The 17,143-nt window shown below is 36.1% G+C and overlaps 1 protein-coding gene across 1 annotated transcript in view; it reads right to left on the bottom strand.

Annotated features, from left to right (window-relative positions):
* The window catches only part of ttc7a (tetratricopeptide repeat domain 7A), a 169,700-nt gene that overhangs the window by 104,646 nt on the left and 47,911 nt on the right, over positions 1-17,143 (bottom strand). The window contains exons 10-12 of the mRNA XM_030156433.1: positions 11,795-11,932; positions 6,401-6,484; positions 4,908-5,012 (exon numbers count right to left, since the gene is read on the bottom strand). Coding sequence (XP_030012293.1) covers positions 4,908-5,012; positions 6,401-6,484; positions 11,795-11,932 — 327 coding nt within the window. The remainder of the gene's footprint in view (positions 1-4,907; positions 5,013-6,400; positions 6,485-11,794; positions 11,933-17,143) is intronic.

Raw genomic sequence — 17,143 nt, 5'->3', positions numbered from 1 at the left:
AGCCTGAGGAGTCTAAAACATTACTTGGAAGTTTGGTCACTGAGCTGATCTAATGAGCATCGGACAAAAGTTAAAGCATGTTTCTGCCTAGAGAACTGACCAGACTGTCCAGTGAAGCTGATGGTGGATAATGGTGGCCCATTTATGTAATGCTCCACTGCACTATGGCCATAGTGTCCCATTGTGATTAAGGCTGTAAGCTCCTTAGTGTCTCTGGCCTGCCATGATCTCCAGCCACTGACAGATGTGCTCTCTCCATTCGCCCCTGTTAGCTCCTCTTTTCTAATCTCTGACCCTTTCTCTCTTTCTCTGTCTGACCTACCCTCACTCATTCTCTCTCTCTCCTCCCTAAATACCACTGTTGATGTGACGCCCCCCCCGCTCAGATCATGAACAGAAGGACTATCCAAGCTGGCCGGGCTTCACTGCAATGTGTATCTGCCCGAGTGCCCCGAGTGTCAATCCTGAACACATTAGCACAGGGATGCTGCATTGTGACGTTTTTTTTTGTGTGTGTGTGTGTGTGTGTGTGTGTGTGTGTGTGTGTGCGTACAGTGTTTATATAGGCATGCACACATTGCACACATGTATAAATCTACTTCGTATGCATTGCACGATCACATGACATACATCTTTTTTAGCTTATTAGCGGGGTAAGTCTAACTAAATGAAAATGAACATGCATGGATTACAGAAGTGATTGTGCGTGATGCTACATTCACATGCAGATTTGTGATATCTCATTAGCTCCAGATGGAGAATGGATCCTTTCTACTTTATCTGTAATCCTATGAATTACAAACCTTTATACTACTGTTTGACTTTGTGTTTAGTCCCCGCGTTCATTATGACTGCATGGCTGCTTTAGGTCACTGAATCCAAACCCTTTAGTGAAAACCATGAAATGTAGCTAAGTACTTTGACTGGAGTAATGTACTTTATACTTGTACTTTATTCCAGGGGTGTCAAACTCATTTTAGTTCAGGGGCCACATTCAGCCCAATTTGATCTCAAATGGGCCGGACCAATAAAATAATAACAGTGAAAAAGTAAAATTATGTTATGATCAGGTTTGCATCTACAAAGTTTCCTTAAAAACCTGAATAACATGAACAACTTGAATTGTCTTAAGAAAAACAAGTGCAATTTTAACAATTTTATGCCTCGGTTTATCAGTTTGTCATTACACATGTGTTACAATCGCACAAAACATTTAGTAACAGGCAGAATATCGGTAAAATTGCATTTACTTTTCTTAATATATTTCCGTTTGTTCATATTTGTTCAGGTTATTCACGTTTTTTGTAAAAGTATGGTTTGGTAATGTAAACATTTTCATTTAATTTTACTTTTTTATACCAAAAAAAAAAAACAAAAAGAGAATTTAGGGTTGTCTTTATTTACAGGTTATTACGATAATATTTTACTGGTCTGACCCACTTGAAATCTAATTGGACAGTATGTGTCTGTATGTGGAACCTGAATTAAAATGATTTTGACACATTTGATTGTTAATATCTTCAGTGTAATTTTTGCATTTCACAAATCCATCCCGCAGGCCGGATTGGACCCTTTGTCGGGCCAGATTTGGCCCCCGGGCTGCATGTTTGACACCTGTGCTTTATTCCATCTCAGAGTTAAATACCGTTCGTTTTGCTTCATTACATTAGTCTGATGTACTTATTTTTTAAGAATTCACACAACGAATAATAATAATCATAATATAAAAAGCTTTTAACAAACAACCCATTGTTAAAATTAAACCTATGATTAAAAAGCTTTCTACATTTTTTACTGTGAAGTTTTGTAAAAAGCAATTTTCTTCTCTAAACTTTTCAGTTTCATTTACATATAAGTTCAACTCACGCAATATCTCACCCAAATAAATCAAAGATTAGAGGGAAAAAGCCTAAACTGAAAACAAATTTATGTACCTAAATGGCTCTTTCCTTTCTTATTAATCATGTGATGAGTCAGACTCAGACTTATCTGGTGACCCTGTTCATAAAACTGGACATAAATTCATTGAAACCAACTCCAACTCCAGCAGCTTGGAAAGTATCATGCAGCTCTGACACCGATGCTTCAACTATTAATACTCCAGTGATGTCATATTTGATAATATATCAGTCAGAGGAAGCAAACAGATACTTTTACTGGTAACTACAACAAATGCATTTTGCTGCTAATACTATTTCATGCAGGACTTTTCCTTGTAATAATGTATTTTTAAATTGCTGTGTTAATACTTTTGAGGTTAGGGTTTTCTCCAGGGTCCTCCAGGCCCCCCCCCCCATTAAAAACACATATATGTAGTTTAATTCTACTGTCTGTGATCCTGACCATGGTACTGGTGCAGATATGGAGTTGGTCCCCGAGCACCTTAAAGCAGCGTACAACTTTCGTCACAAGTGTTTTTTTCAAATTTGTAAAACCTGAGTGAAAGCCTAATTATCACTAATCCATTAGTCTTTCCGTGCTTATGCATCTGAATCACTTCCCTCACAGTGAACAACTTCGAAGATGACTCCATCATAAACACAGTCCCCGAAACATCACTCAGGCCTTTTTGGAAATTTTTGTTATGAAGCAAGGTTATTATCGTTAACGAAAACTAACAAAATGACAAAAACTAAAATTGTAAAAACATTTTCGTTTAACTGAAAAAAATAAAAACTATAATTAAAAGAAAAAAATGATAACTAACTGAAACTGTATTGCGTGCTCACAAAACTAACTAAAACGGATAAAAATTATGGATAAAATTCCCTTCGTTTTGGTCTTTGTCAACGTCGGATTGATACGAAATCAATTTATTTCGCTTGAGCAATTTTAGCTAGCGGCACCATATGGTTCATTACTTGTGGTTTAGTCGTCTTCTCATCCCAACTCTACCTGGAAACATGGAGACTAAAGTTGGGAGAAAGCAGCAGAGCCCTGTACAGGATTTATTTGAATACGACAGCGAAGAAGATAAAAGATATGACAAAACAAAAATTAATACCAAAACTAAACTAAAACTAAGCATTTACAAAAAAACAAAGAAAACTAATAAAAATTAGCAAACCTGCTCTACAAACTAATTAAAACTAACTGAATTAGAGAAAAAAAGTCAAAACTAAATAAAACTAAACTATAATGAAAAATCCAAAACTATTATAACTTTGTTGTGAAGTGCATTGTGGGATTGGGAATTCCACGCAGCAGCCATTTTGCTGTCTCTTTGTGAGTGCTGATTCTAAATGTGGCCTTTACCCCCTTCCACCGACTATACTCATTCTTTAAAACACAGGTGTCAAACTTGTGGCCCGGGGACCAAAACCGGCCCGCCAAAGGATCCAATTTGGCCCGTGGGATAAATTTGTAAAATGCAAAAATGACACTGAAGATATTAACAATCAATGATGTTAAAATCATTTTAGGTCAATTCAATCTAAAGTGGGTCAGATCAGTAAAATACTATCATATTAACCTATAAATAATGAAAAAAGCATTTTTTTTTTCTCTTTGTTTTAGTGTAAACAAAGTAAAATTACATAAAAATGTTTATATTTATACACTAGCCTTTGACAAAAAATATGAATAACCTGAACAAATAAGAACAGCCTGAAATGTCTTAAGAGAAGTATGTGGAATTTTAACAATATTCTGCCTGTTACTCAATGTTTTGTGTTTTTGTAGATCCACTGTGATCTGTAAGTTGTGATGTACATATAGAAATGATAAACTATGGCACAATAATGTTAAAATTGCACTTATTTTTCCTAAGAATTTTCAGGTTGTTCATATTTGTTTAAGTTATGTTCAAGTATTGTTCATAGATGTAAACATTTTCATTAAGGCATTTTACTTTTTTCACTCAAAAACATAGAGAAATCTTTGGAGTTGACATTATTTATACATTTTTATCCTATTATTTTACTGGTCCGGCCCTGTTTAGATCTTATTAGGCTGTATGTGGCCCCTGAACTAAAATGAGGTTGACACCCCTGCTTTAAAACAACCCTGGTGGACTCTGTAATCTTATGTTGTAGCGTACATTTTTAAAATTATTTTTATTCATTAATTGATTTTTTTAATGGAATATCCTTTGCAATGCACAGCATTTTTAAAGTAAAACTGTCAAACTTTTGTCCCCTACAGAAGACAAAATGCATTGCTGGGTCTCAGGAGGATATGCAAAAAAAAAAAAAAAAACATTTTGTTTGTTAATTACAGTCTAACAACAATTAGCAATTGATTTACACTAAAACATGTTACTGCAGATCATGTTTATCAAGCGCAGCAAAGTTACAGTAATTGTATGAATTGCAGTGTTTTGGATGATGCATAAGAGTCCACTGTGTTGGCTGATATGGAACTAAAACAACAAAACCCATGAATAAACAATAGAACAGCTGTAGAATAGCTGTCCACTGCAGTGACCACTATGCATGAAAGGGTTAAACAGTATTTTTGATGTTTTCTTCATCCTTCCACATTAGTTTTCATCCTTCCTCCACATGTCCCTCTCACTGTCTGATAGTTCTTTGGATGTTCTGTTCATCTTGTCCCTGACTCGTTTTAGTTGCCTATTTTGGACTGATCTCCTGTGCTTCTAGTAACAAACTGATCTTTTTACTCCGCTCTCATCTCTGCATTTGAGTCACTGTAAACCATAATCATTACAGTTGTAGCGCAAACATCTGCTCCTCTGCATCTATCCTCTACACAGAGGAGCTAGAGTATTAGAAGCCGCCACATGGCAGAGTAGACAAGGAAAACAGCTCCACCTACAGAAGCTCACACATGGAAAACTCACAGTATCACTGCAACAAGTACAAGTGCATCTCCATGAAAAGCGGTGCAGAAACATCACAGATTTTGCAGATCACTGTGTACATTTGTGAGCATTTGTGTGCATTCACCCAGTGCAGTTGACCAATGCAGACTTTTGCAGCCAGTAGGGGCAACGAAGGGTCATCTGGTCTCATCCTGGCACATTCTTTAAATACAGACACAGCTCCGACTCCCTGGAACACACACAGAGATACACACACACACACACACACATACAAAGTGACAAATTGTGATTCATGTGCAGGCAGCAGCCAGTTATCACACAGCCGCAGATGACATGGATCGCTTTTAAGCAAGTGTATCAAACACACATCAACTGTCCTTACACAGCCCTAATAGACCCATTTAGACACACAGTCACTTAATACATGTAGGTCAATCATTAATGGACCACGTGCACGGGCGCATGTGCTCACATACACACTCGCAGACGGCCCTAAATAGAAGCGGATCTGACGACACTGAGGCGGCCCCTTCTCCTTCTAGGGACCAGCCTATTTCAAGATCTCTCCATTGATCTGCAGTGTCACTTCATCCTGCAGCCCAGATCAATTTCTCTGTCCCACACATGAGCGCACACTCAAAAAAAAAAAAAGAAAAAAGAACCATATTACTGCTCCTTCTGAGGACGGCATTTGAAGAATGTCGGGTTTCTTTTCCAACATGTGAGGCCGATAACGCTATTTGTCTTTATTTAGTGGTAAATGGATTCGCTGGTATTGTACCGTCATTCCGTTTTTTTGATGATTCATGTGCATTCCATAGCAAATAATGTCTTTTTGCTGTTTTTTACTTCACAGTAGCAGCGGAGTGTAACCAAGTACTTTAACTCAAGTATTTATGTGCAACATCGACATATTTATTAAGGAACTTTATACCTCCACTTTTTTACTCCACAACTGTTGTTTGATAGCATTATTTCCTTTCCAAACTGTACATTTTTATCTATTTTCAGTGTGTTGATATGTGAATTTTTGTGACACACCAGAGGATTTACTATTTTCAAATGGGCCGCCTAAAATTCTCCTCTTTCTTAATAAGCTAAAATTAGGATTTATTGGAAAATGCATTGTCAGAAAACTAAAAAGCTTGTTTTTCTGAGCTACCAAAAAGCTGAGTTTGTAGATATATGTGGTTTTCATGTGACAATGACACTACAAACATATGATTATCTTATGTTTATGATGCACTGCTGTAAATTAAATTACCAGCAGTAAAAATAATATATATTTCAAGTGGTTGCATGAACCATTTTACTTTTAGTTTTGCAAATAAAACTTAAATACTTTTACTTAAGTAACATAATGAATGCAAAACTTTACTTTTAGTGGAGTATTTTCTCAGTACTTTTACTAAAATAAAGGATTTGAGCCCTTCTTCCACGCCAAACAGGCCGAGAGCTTATCAGCGAATACTATTTGTTGCATGCCTGGGTGTGAGGGTGACGAAGGAATGCTGCAGCGTACAGGACAGAGGCATGGCAAGGAGATGGATGTCTCCTTTGGGTGTGGTGTGGTGTGGTGAGGGGCTGTTGCTGGTATTTCAAGAGAAATGAGCTCACCTTCCCGGCCGCCATGAGTGACAGGCCCAGCTGGTGCCAGAGGTGGAACTCGTTGAATGAGAACTTCATGGCTCGTTCGAGACACTGCGAGAAGAAACACACATGCACGAATATGTTTAGGGGTAGAATTGTGGAAGTATCGGGTTTATTACTGTGATCAAGGCTGACTTTTGGGAAAAACTGCAGTAGTACTTGTAGCATAGAATAACTCTGTTAAAGCTGGATGGAAGACAAACCGAAACTTGTCAGTGTAGTTTTAATAAAGTTTTTCCTCTGTCCATTCACCTTTGGAAGTAGCAGAAGTTATGTTGAAATTTTCACTTGTTTCTTAATTTTCTTAATTGAAAAAAATGATAGCCGTTATGTTAAAGTTAAATACAATAAGTACTGGAATATGAATAAAATAAATTAAATCCTCCTCGTATAGTTGTGGGTAAATGTTTTGGCAGTGAAATTTATTTCACTTTTTTTTTTTCTAAAGTTTTGCTGCTTTACTTAAAAAAAAAAAAAAGAAAAAAGATAGTTTCCCTCATATTTCTGAGGCACACATATTTTATAAGTTTCAAAGAATTATATTTGCACTTAAATCTCATTTATGAAACCAGTCAATTTGCATCACAGCCAAAACTTTTGGCTGAGACTATAAATCTGCAGTGTAGTTGCTAAACCACTTTAAATAACATTCCTATATTAAAAAAATGCAGAATAAATAAATAATATTTTATATACTTCCATGCATTTTTATTTGACATTTTTCCGCTTCTATGTATAAATCAAAGCCTCTCCTGAAAAACTAAAATGATCAGTAAAGCTGATTAAAACAAAACTAAAACTAATGATTTCTTCAAGACAAAATCAAATAGAAAACTACTAATACATGCATAAAAGTAACATGAAATTGAAAGCAAAAACTAAATTGAATTTCTTTATATTCCACAATGATGAAATCAATAGTTAAAAAAGAGTCTGGTAAGGTAATCCAAACTGAACCTGAAAAAGATATGTGTACATTTACATACAGGCATTTTAGAGCTACATGCTGTCTTCAACTAATGCCATTTCTGAAGTCTGAAAAGCACTTTTTTCCTCATTTACATAGTCACTAAACTGAATGATCGCTCTTCTTAGCCACATTTTTCTGGTTTGCAACGACTGTCAGTCAGCGCTCACCACCCACTCTGCACTGTTTCACCACATAATGATGTGATTGATGTGTGTGTGGATGAGCAGAGGACGGCGTGGAGTGCTGCTCAGTCAGATGCTGTCAGTCATGCACAAGTGAGCTAAACCAGGAGAAAAGCCCGCCTGATATTCGGATTCAATAATGTGCACTTTACCGAGAAGGCTGCTGACCATTTGGCATGTAGACAAGGATGTCCTGCGGCACCGGGGATCAACAACTGTGTGATCTGATTAACTGAGACAATGCGAATTAAACAGGAAATGTAATCACTGAATAAGAAATGAACTCAGCTTTGTACATGTTGCATGATTTGGTAATATTTTAAGGCCTTTATGTTATGTGAAGCTGCTGCTACATAACAGTACTGACCCCTTTTAACCCTGCTAAATCAGGCCCACGCTTACAACAAATCCCAATTTAACCCCTGGTTAGGGGTTAATAAGCACAGCTAAGGTTCAGACAAACTGGGATACAGGAAAGAAAAAACTGCCCAAGGCCAAGGGTGAAAAGTAATTAAGTTTACAGAGTCCTCTGCCGTACTGTCATGTTCATTTATAATTCTGCTTTACAGCATTTCAGGGGGCAATGTTACAGTTTGAACTCTTTCAATTACACAGTGGTATATAAAGTCACCACCGCACCTTTACCAGTTACAGTACATTACTGAAATACTGCTGAAGTTACCAGAGATGTTAATAAAACATATAAGAATAATACAACCAGTGGTGGATACAGTAATCAGAGTCTTTACTTAAGTAAAAGTACTAATACTACTACTAAAACTCACAAGTACTGTAAGTGTTCTGTTCTTAAAACCATATGCAATAAAAAAAATTTAAAAAAAAGTAAGTATCAACGATGAAACTTTATGTATGGAAAGTAAAAGTTGATATTTCACAGTAAAATAGTCCTGGTTAGAGTCTTGGGATGTTTTTGGATTCATTTTATCACAGTAGATGTTTAATGTTACGCTTATTTGAAATACTTTTAATACAGTTGAGTAATATTTGTATCTACAAAATAATAATAATAATAATAATAATACATTTTATTTGTATAGCGCTTTTCATAGAACTCAAAGACACTTTACATGCAGCAGATAAAAACAGAAACCAGACATATTAAAACAGATTAAAAGTAGGTGCAAAAGGCAGGTATATGAATATAAAACAGTTAAATATTAAACATTAAGATTAAACATTAAAAGCAATCTTAAATAAATGAGTTTTTAAAAGGGATTTAAAGGTGTTGGGGTCGGAGCAGTGTCGGATAGAAGGTGGGAGGGAGTTCATGGATAAAAATCTATGTATCTCAGAAAAACAGATATGTTGTCAATCCATCCATCCAGCCATCCATCCATCCATTCATCCATCCATCCATCCAACCATCCATCCATCCATCCATCCATCCATCCATCCATCCATCCATCCATCCATCCATCCATCCATCCAGAACAAAGAACAAAGAACAATACGCTCTCAACAGAATGCTCCTATTGTGCTAAATGCTATCGCTAATCACCAATTCTGGTTAATCTTAGTTAAACCATAGTTAACCTTAACCTTTTGTATGGAGTTATGTGTGAAATATAATGAAGAAGGATAAAATAAAATTATTACTGCCACTGGAAATACTATGTAATGCAAAAAACAATGGTGCTGTAAATAACTATATAAAAAAAATTGATAGATATATATAAGGCAACATTATAAGACATGACAATTACAAATATGTTGAGAATAAGGAGATTGAAATTGAACGTTTTCAAGGCTTTAGGAAGATCCATTTGCAAAACCAGAATATAATACTCATATTTATGTTTTCATTAGTGTATAATGACCTGAAATTAAGAATCCTTGCTGTTCCGTTGCCTTAGAGTGAGCTCTTTATATGTGCAGAGTTATCAAGTTGCTGCTTATATCACTCGTTTTGCGCTGCCATGTTTCTACAGTAGCTTTTTTGTTTTATAGCAGTGTTAAAATGCATGATCAACTACTATATCTGAGAGTTTACCACAGTTATTATCCCTCAATAAAAACGCCTAGAACTGACCGAGCAGACACTGGCTCTTATAGTGATGTTTATGGTCTTGTGTAACCACTGTAGGGGGGAATGAGTGCGATATTGGGCAATAACGTTTACACACTAAACCCTTAAAACACCAAATGAAACATAAACTCATTTTAACCCATAAAGACCCAGTGCTACTTTTGTGGTAGTTCCCAAATTAATTTTTATCTCTATTTAACCTTTCTTAAGTGATTCATCACCATTTATCATAATGTTGTACTCTCCATTTTGCCTTTTCTCAGTGAAAATAATAGATTTTCCAAAATTTATTTTAGTGATCATATACTTTAATCATCATGCTGTGATTACATTTGAGGGTTATCATACCAAAAAGAGAGAAAACCTGAGGAAAAGTGACTATTTCAGTAAAATCTATCATTAACTGAACATAAACCAAGTGTCTCCATCCACTGTCATTGATCCAGCTCCATGGGTCTCACTAGTGAATCAATGTTGTAGAAGATGATAGTGTTTTTATTTTATTTATTTTTTTTAATTTTTTTGTTTTTATTGACATTTAATTTACTGGTCATGTAGATGTTCATAAAAGCTCAGTTCAAAGTTGAGGTTTATTATATCAAAAACTGAGAAAACTGATGAAAAAGTGACTTTTTCAGCAAATATATCAATAACTGAATGTAAATACAAGTGTTTCCATCCATTGTCATTGATCAAACTCCATGGGTTTTACTTGTGAATCAATGTTGTAGAAGATGATGGTGTTTTGATGTTCACTACAGAGCCTCTGAACGTTCAGATGGGTCATATCTGATGACCATGAAACAATGACAAACTGCATTTTACACCAATTATTTACATCGTCGGCTTCCTGATAAAACCTGCTATGTGACTTTTGGCAAATTTTACAGGAGAAACAAAAAAAATGTTTATATAACAGGAAACTGTGAAATATGACAAAAAAATATCTGTTCCTTTAATGTTGGTACTTATGATGGAACGTAAACAACTTTCACAGGAGACTAAAATTTGAAGCTATAATAGGGGAGATAGCAGGTTTTATCCCCAACCAAAAAGTGTCACTTAGCAGGTTTTATCAGGAAGCCGATGACATGTATTGATAGGATTAGTGGATCAACAGCTATTAAACAGTTTATAGCAGTGGATGGTTTTGGCCACCAGTGGCTGTTTGGAGCTTTATGGGTTAATCAAAGGAGAAAAATGAAGTTCAACACTAGCAACATTCACTACGGAGCCTCTGAACGTCCAAATGGGTCATATCTGATGAGTATGAAAAGATGACAAACTGTATTTTACAGCAATTATTTACATGTACTGATAGGATTAGTGGTTCTAAGGTTATTAAACATGTTAGATCACTAGATGCTTTTGGCCACTGGTGTATATTTGGGTCTTTATGGGTTAATGTGGGTTGGTTCAGATAATGAAGTCAGGAAGTGTGATTCTGTTTCTCATTCAGCTCCTTTACTTTCAGGGATGTTTGACTTTAACCACTTACATCCAAGTCATCAGTCATCCATTCCTAATCTTTCAGTAATAGAATAATATCTGCAAAGGTCACACTTGCAATAATACTGATGTATATTTGGGTGTAATCCTCGCAGACATTGACATCAGAGATGGTTGCTGCAATTGATTAATGCCGCAGTAAGAGCACAATCAATCAGAGCGAATCTCAGGCGAGAGATGGATGACAATCATTGGCTGACGTCTTATTTTTAATAAGCGGCCCTCGCTGGCTCCGGCAAACGGATGCAATGGTGTCTGTTGGAAAACCTCAGTACGTGTGTGTGTGTGTGTGTGTGTGTGTGGTCCTCCTTAGAAAATGACTGATGCTATCTATGAATCAGTCCAACAGGTGGACGGACCTAATTTGGGAAGACCCCTCCAACCTCTGCCTCCCCCGCTGCCTACATCTGGTTAGAGGTCATACTGTGTGGGGAGCAGAGATGGTAGAAAAAATGAGGATCTGGAGGGGACAGAGAAGCAAAAGGACGCTGAAAGACTGAAGAACTGAGGGAAAAAGACACTTAATCCCCTCACTCTTAGTGATAACGACATTCATTAAAAAGTTTGGCAAAGGCAAAGCTCTCCCTAACGCGTCTCATCTCTCCCCTCAGACCTCCAGGATAGAGTATATGTGTATGTGTGTGTCGTCTCACCTCAGACAGCATGGCGTACTGCCCCCTCCTGGCCATGCCGATGGTGAGCAGGTCATAAACAGAGGCGGCGTCCTGCAGGCTGGCCTGGCGAGCCTCAGCCTGCTCTGGCTGACGACTGATCACCGCCTCACCGCTAGCCTGGAGACGAGAAAACGACACAGAGTGGAAAAGATGAAGGATGAGAGTGAAAAGTAAGAGTAAGAAACGGGAAAAGATGGACCGGTCGTATTCATCTTGGACTAAGAATATGATAATATTATTAATCTAAAGGCCAGTGTTTTTCAACCTTGGGGTTAGGACCCCACATGGGGTCACCTGGAAGTCAAATGGGGTCACCTGATAATCCTAGCAATTGAAAAAAAAAACAAAAAACTTACGAAAAAAGAATATATGGTGAGTTGAGACAGACGATCACAATACATAAAAGACATGACAAACTGTGAAGCTGAAACTGAAGCACTGTGGTACTGTTTATCTTTCAAATGTTCATTGTGGTCAGTTTCAGATGCTGCAGCTCTTTCATAATTCATAGTTTGAGTTATTGTTTGTTCAGTATTATTATTCCCATCTGGTCACATTCTGATTCTTTGATAAAATGTCCCACGACACTTTAATGCAACAATCTAATGATAATCTTAGGTAATTGTTTTTTGAATATCTGACAGCGGCAATCCTAAATATAGCCGCTATAAGGCTAATAATGAAGGGTTTTTTTTTTTGTTTGTTTTAATAAAGACCCAGTGCTATTTTTATATCAGTTCCCAAATTATTTTTTCCTCTATTTAGCTTTTCTTAAGGGATTTATCACCATTTATTACAATATTATCCTCTGTATTTTGCGTTTTTGTTTTGTTTTTTTTCAGTGAAAATCTGGTATTTTCCTATATTTAAGTGACTGATCATATAGATCATATATTCATTAAAACTTAGATTAAAGTTGAGTGATATTTTATCAGAAACAGAGAAAACTGAAGAAAAAGTGACTTTTTCAGTAAAATCTCTCATTAACTAAACATAAACCAAGTGTTTTCATCCACTGTCATTGATCCAACTCCATGGATTTTACAGGTGAATGAATGTTGTAAGAGTAAGAAACGGGAAAAGATGGACTGGTTGTGTTCATGTTGGACTAAGAATATGATAATATTATTAATCTATAGGCCAGTGTTTTTCAACCTTGGGGTCAGGACCCAATGTGGGGTCACCTGGAATTCAAATGGGTCACCTGAAATTTCTACTAATTGATTAAAATAAAAAAAAACTTGCTAATAAAAAAATATATGGTGAGTTGAGAAAGACAATCCCAATCCATAAAAGACATGACAAACTGTGAAGCTGAAACTGAAGCACTGTGGTTCTGTTTATCTGTCAAATGTTCATTGTGGTCAGTTTCAGATGCTGCAGCTCTTTCATAATTCATAGTTTGAGTTCTTGTTTGTTCAGTATTAATTGTCAGCCTTGTAAATCCAAGCTGGACTGACTGTACATATCCTGACCAAGGAAAATAAAATTCTGACTTAATGCTTTTTTGCCTCCATCCATAATAATATACATTATATAGCCTAAATGTTATCTAAAATTTACCTTTATTTGCAACATAATATAGCAAACTATAACATGATCAAAGATAAATTAATTTTAGCAAAAAAAAAAATCTCCTTTTGAGTGTCTGGGGTCGCCAGAAATTTGTGATGTTAAAATGAGGTCACAAGCCAAAAAAGGTTGGAAACCACTGCTATAGGCTGTATAAGAACAAAAAAACCCTATGATGTAGAACAGTGTGTCAAACATATAGGAGGAAAAAATTTAAAATGGGCCAAAATGGCAAATACTTACAGTCAAGGGTGTCAAACTGAATTCAGTTCCAAAATCCAATCCAAAATTTGAACAATATTACTCTTGTTGCTAAATGTTTTGTGCATTTGTTACCCCACTGTGATCTGTAATACACATGTATATATTACTTGTTATATTGACAATATGTGTCTAGTACATTCATTCATTCATCTTCTGAACCTGCTTTATCCTCACTAGTTCATCACAGGGCCGACGAACAGCCAGTCACTCTCACATTTACACCTATGGGCAATTTAGATTAGCCAATTAACCAATGGATGGATGGATGGATGGATGGATGGATGGATGGATGGATGGATGGATGGATGGATGGATGGATGGATGGATGGATGGATGGATGGATGGATAGATAGATAGATAGATAGATAGATAGATAGATAGATAGATAGATAGATAGATAGATAGATAGATAGATAGATAGATAGATAGATAGATAGATAGATAGATAGATGAAGAAAGGAAGGATGGACAGACAGACGGATGGAAGGAAGGAAGGATGGAAGGAATGAAGGATGGACGGACGGAAGAATGGATGGATGGAAGGAAGGAAGGAAGGAAGGATGGATGGATGGATGAATGGATGGATGGATGGACGGAAGAAAGGATAGATAGATAGATAGATAGATAGATAGATAGATAGATAGATAGATAGATAGATAGATAGATAGATAGATAGATAGATAGATAGATAGATAGATAGATAGATAGATAGATAGATAGATAGATAGATAGATAGATAGATAGATAGATAGAATATTATAGTGTAGATCATTTCTTTCCTGCTACTTTTTTATTATTCTTGAATGAAGCAACTGTAACATCCAACAATTTCCCCTGTGATTAACACAGTATTCTGGTTCTGGTTCTGATTTTGTTACATAGAATATTGTTAAAATTGTCATTATTCATAGGCTATTATACTATTATGTTACTGGTTTGGTCTGCTTGAACTAAAGTGACTTCGACACCCCTGATGTAGAGTAACTGCTAATAAACTACACATACCATGTAACTATATATACAGTATGAAAATAAGCTAGAATGTCTCAGATCGAGTATACTGTTAAAGCAAAACAGAGGGATGTTGTGATTACACAAGTACATGTAAGAAGATACAGCTCAGAACTGTACGCTGGATACCAGATACTACATATATACAATACTCTATTCTACTTTTAGTAACATACAGGAAGGCTGTAATTCCCTGTTGATGTAATGAATCACACTGATTACGTAAATGTGTTGATTTTCTGTACAAACACCATTTCCAGAAAAGTTGGGACATTTTCTAAAAAGCAAAATAACATCCCTGATTTGTTCGTATGTTTTAATGTGTTTCATTTAGACTTTGTGGCCAATCTACGCCTTCAAATCAATGGTGCCTTTATACTTAAAGTTCTGTGCAAAAGTCCTTGTCCAATATTATGTTTGTTGGTTTAGTAAAGTTGTAATGTCCACACATGTGCATTTGTAACTCTCTGTATCCAATCTGATATCGGTAGAGTTTGTACACAAGTTTCAGGGTAAAAACGGCTTCTACAAAACCACAGTGGTTGTATTTAGTGTGACCTCCCTTTGTACTTAACATGTCTTTAACCCTATTTTTTAGACAATATGAGATTTATTACCTCCGCCAAGGAGGTTATGTTTTTGCTAGGGTTTGTTTGTTTGTCTGTTTGTTTGTTTGTCTGTCCGTTAGTGTGCAACATAACTCAAAAAGTTATGGGCAGATTTTGATGAAATTTTCAGGGTTTGTTGGAAATGGGATAAGGAAGAAATGATTAACTTTTGGGGGTGATCCGGAAGAAATCCTGGATTCTGGATCACTTTGAAATTTTCGTTAACATTGTGGTAAATGGGGCCAAAATTTTTGTTTCCCAATATCTCGCTTAATTATTGACCAAAACTCATGAAATTTAACTCAGGAATTGACAATGGGGTCCTCTATCACATTTCAAAGGCTGATCCGGATCTGATTCAGAAAGCGGATTTTATTTTAAAAAATAAATGTAGGATTTGTATCACCGATTATGTGGGGAATTTTTGCGCTTGGCGGAGGTCTGCGCTCTCTGGGTGCTTTTCTAGTTACATAAATTTTCTGATGTTTTATACCAGGTTTCATTCAACACATCAGATGTTTCTAATTTTTGTGTTGTGGGGTCAGAGGTCACAATAAATGGTGATTTTAACCTTTACAACCCATTTATTTACATTTTTTGTGTGTCTTTTAAGGCTAGGCTCATAGTTCCTGTATTTTCTTGTTGTATCTGAAAGAAAAGAGGATGATAAATAAATATGTATGCTCATTTCAACAGATATAAAGGTGGAATAAGACTTTTTTTTTTTAGCTTATATTTTATTGTTACATTTTAGAAATTTTACAACACAATTAGAACATAGTTTCAGTTGCCGGCCTGTATATTGCCCATTTTTTCCATCGATCTTCATAAGTTGCTTGCTGTAGTCTTATGATATGCTATACGCAAGTCTCTCCGCATTGTGAATTTCTTCCACAATGTCTCTCCAATTATTTAAGGTAGGGGGGGCCCTCTTTGCACCATTTTCGTGTGATGGCTTTTTTAGACGATGCCAAGAGGATTTTAATCAAATATTCATCCTTACTTGGTTTGGCTTTTCTTGTTAAATGACCCAAATATAACACAGAACATGTCCTTGGTAGTTCGTATCCCAATATTTTTTCAAGTTCTTCGCTGATATTATTCCAATATTGGGATAATTTTGTGCACTGCCAAAAAACATGTGCATGACCCACATCCTGTTCACCACACACCCTCCAACAGGGCTGAGGGAATGGAATAAGACTTTTGAACTATACTTTATGCAGATCAGCCATGTAGGCACCAATACAGTTTCATATTTTTGCATCTTTTGCTGGCAACAGTTTAATGATTCCTCATTTTTGGCTTGATATGTAGAACCTGAAGTCTGCTTTTCCTGAAGAAAAGCTGAAAATATAGACCATAGCACACATTTCCACTGCTTTTATTTATTTATTTATTTTTGCATTGAATTTATATAGCGCTTTTTTCTTTGCGTAATACAGTTTCAGATTACATTTCTGGATTCAGTGACAGATTATGCTGATTGACAGCAGTTTTCCAAAATCCTACTGAGCCCATTTTGCTATATTCATCACACAGCATCATGGCTTCTCATGCAATGTCATCTGAGGTCACAAACACACTCAACAGTGGTTTCTACTTCGGTGTTTTACACTGTCCACAAGCTGCTAAGTAGAGAAGCTAGTGCTAATTTTTGTGTTTATACAAGTGCTGTCAGACGATTAAAATTTGGAATCGGATTAATCACAGGGTTGCTGTGGATTAATGATGATTAAATATCATTCATTTTTAATCTAAAATAATTGCATTTCATTTTGTATGAGCAAACAGACTCAAGAAAGAAGGGAATATACAGGGTTATTCAAAAAGAATGAACCGATTTCATGACGCGTTGCTTCAGTTCTCAAGC

The sequence above is a fragment of the Sphaeramia orbicularis genome, chromosome 15, assembly GCF_902148855.1.
Source record: "Sphaeramia orbicularis chromosome 15, fSphaOr1.1, whole genome shotgun sequence".
NCBI classification, from domain to species: domain Eukaryota; kingdom Metazoa; phylum Chordata; class Actinopteri; order Kurtiformes; family Apogonidae; genus Sphaeramia; species Sphaeramia orbicularis.
This window is presented reverse-complemented; position numbering and strand designations above follow the sequence as displayed.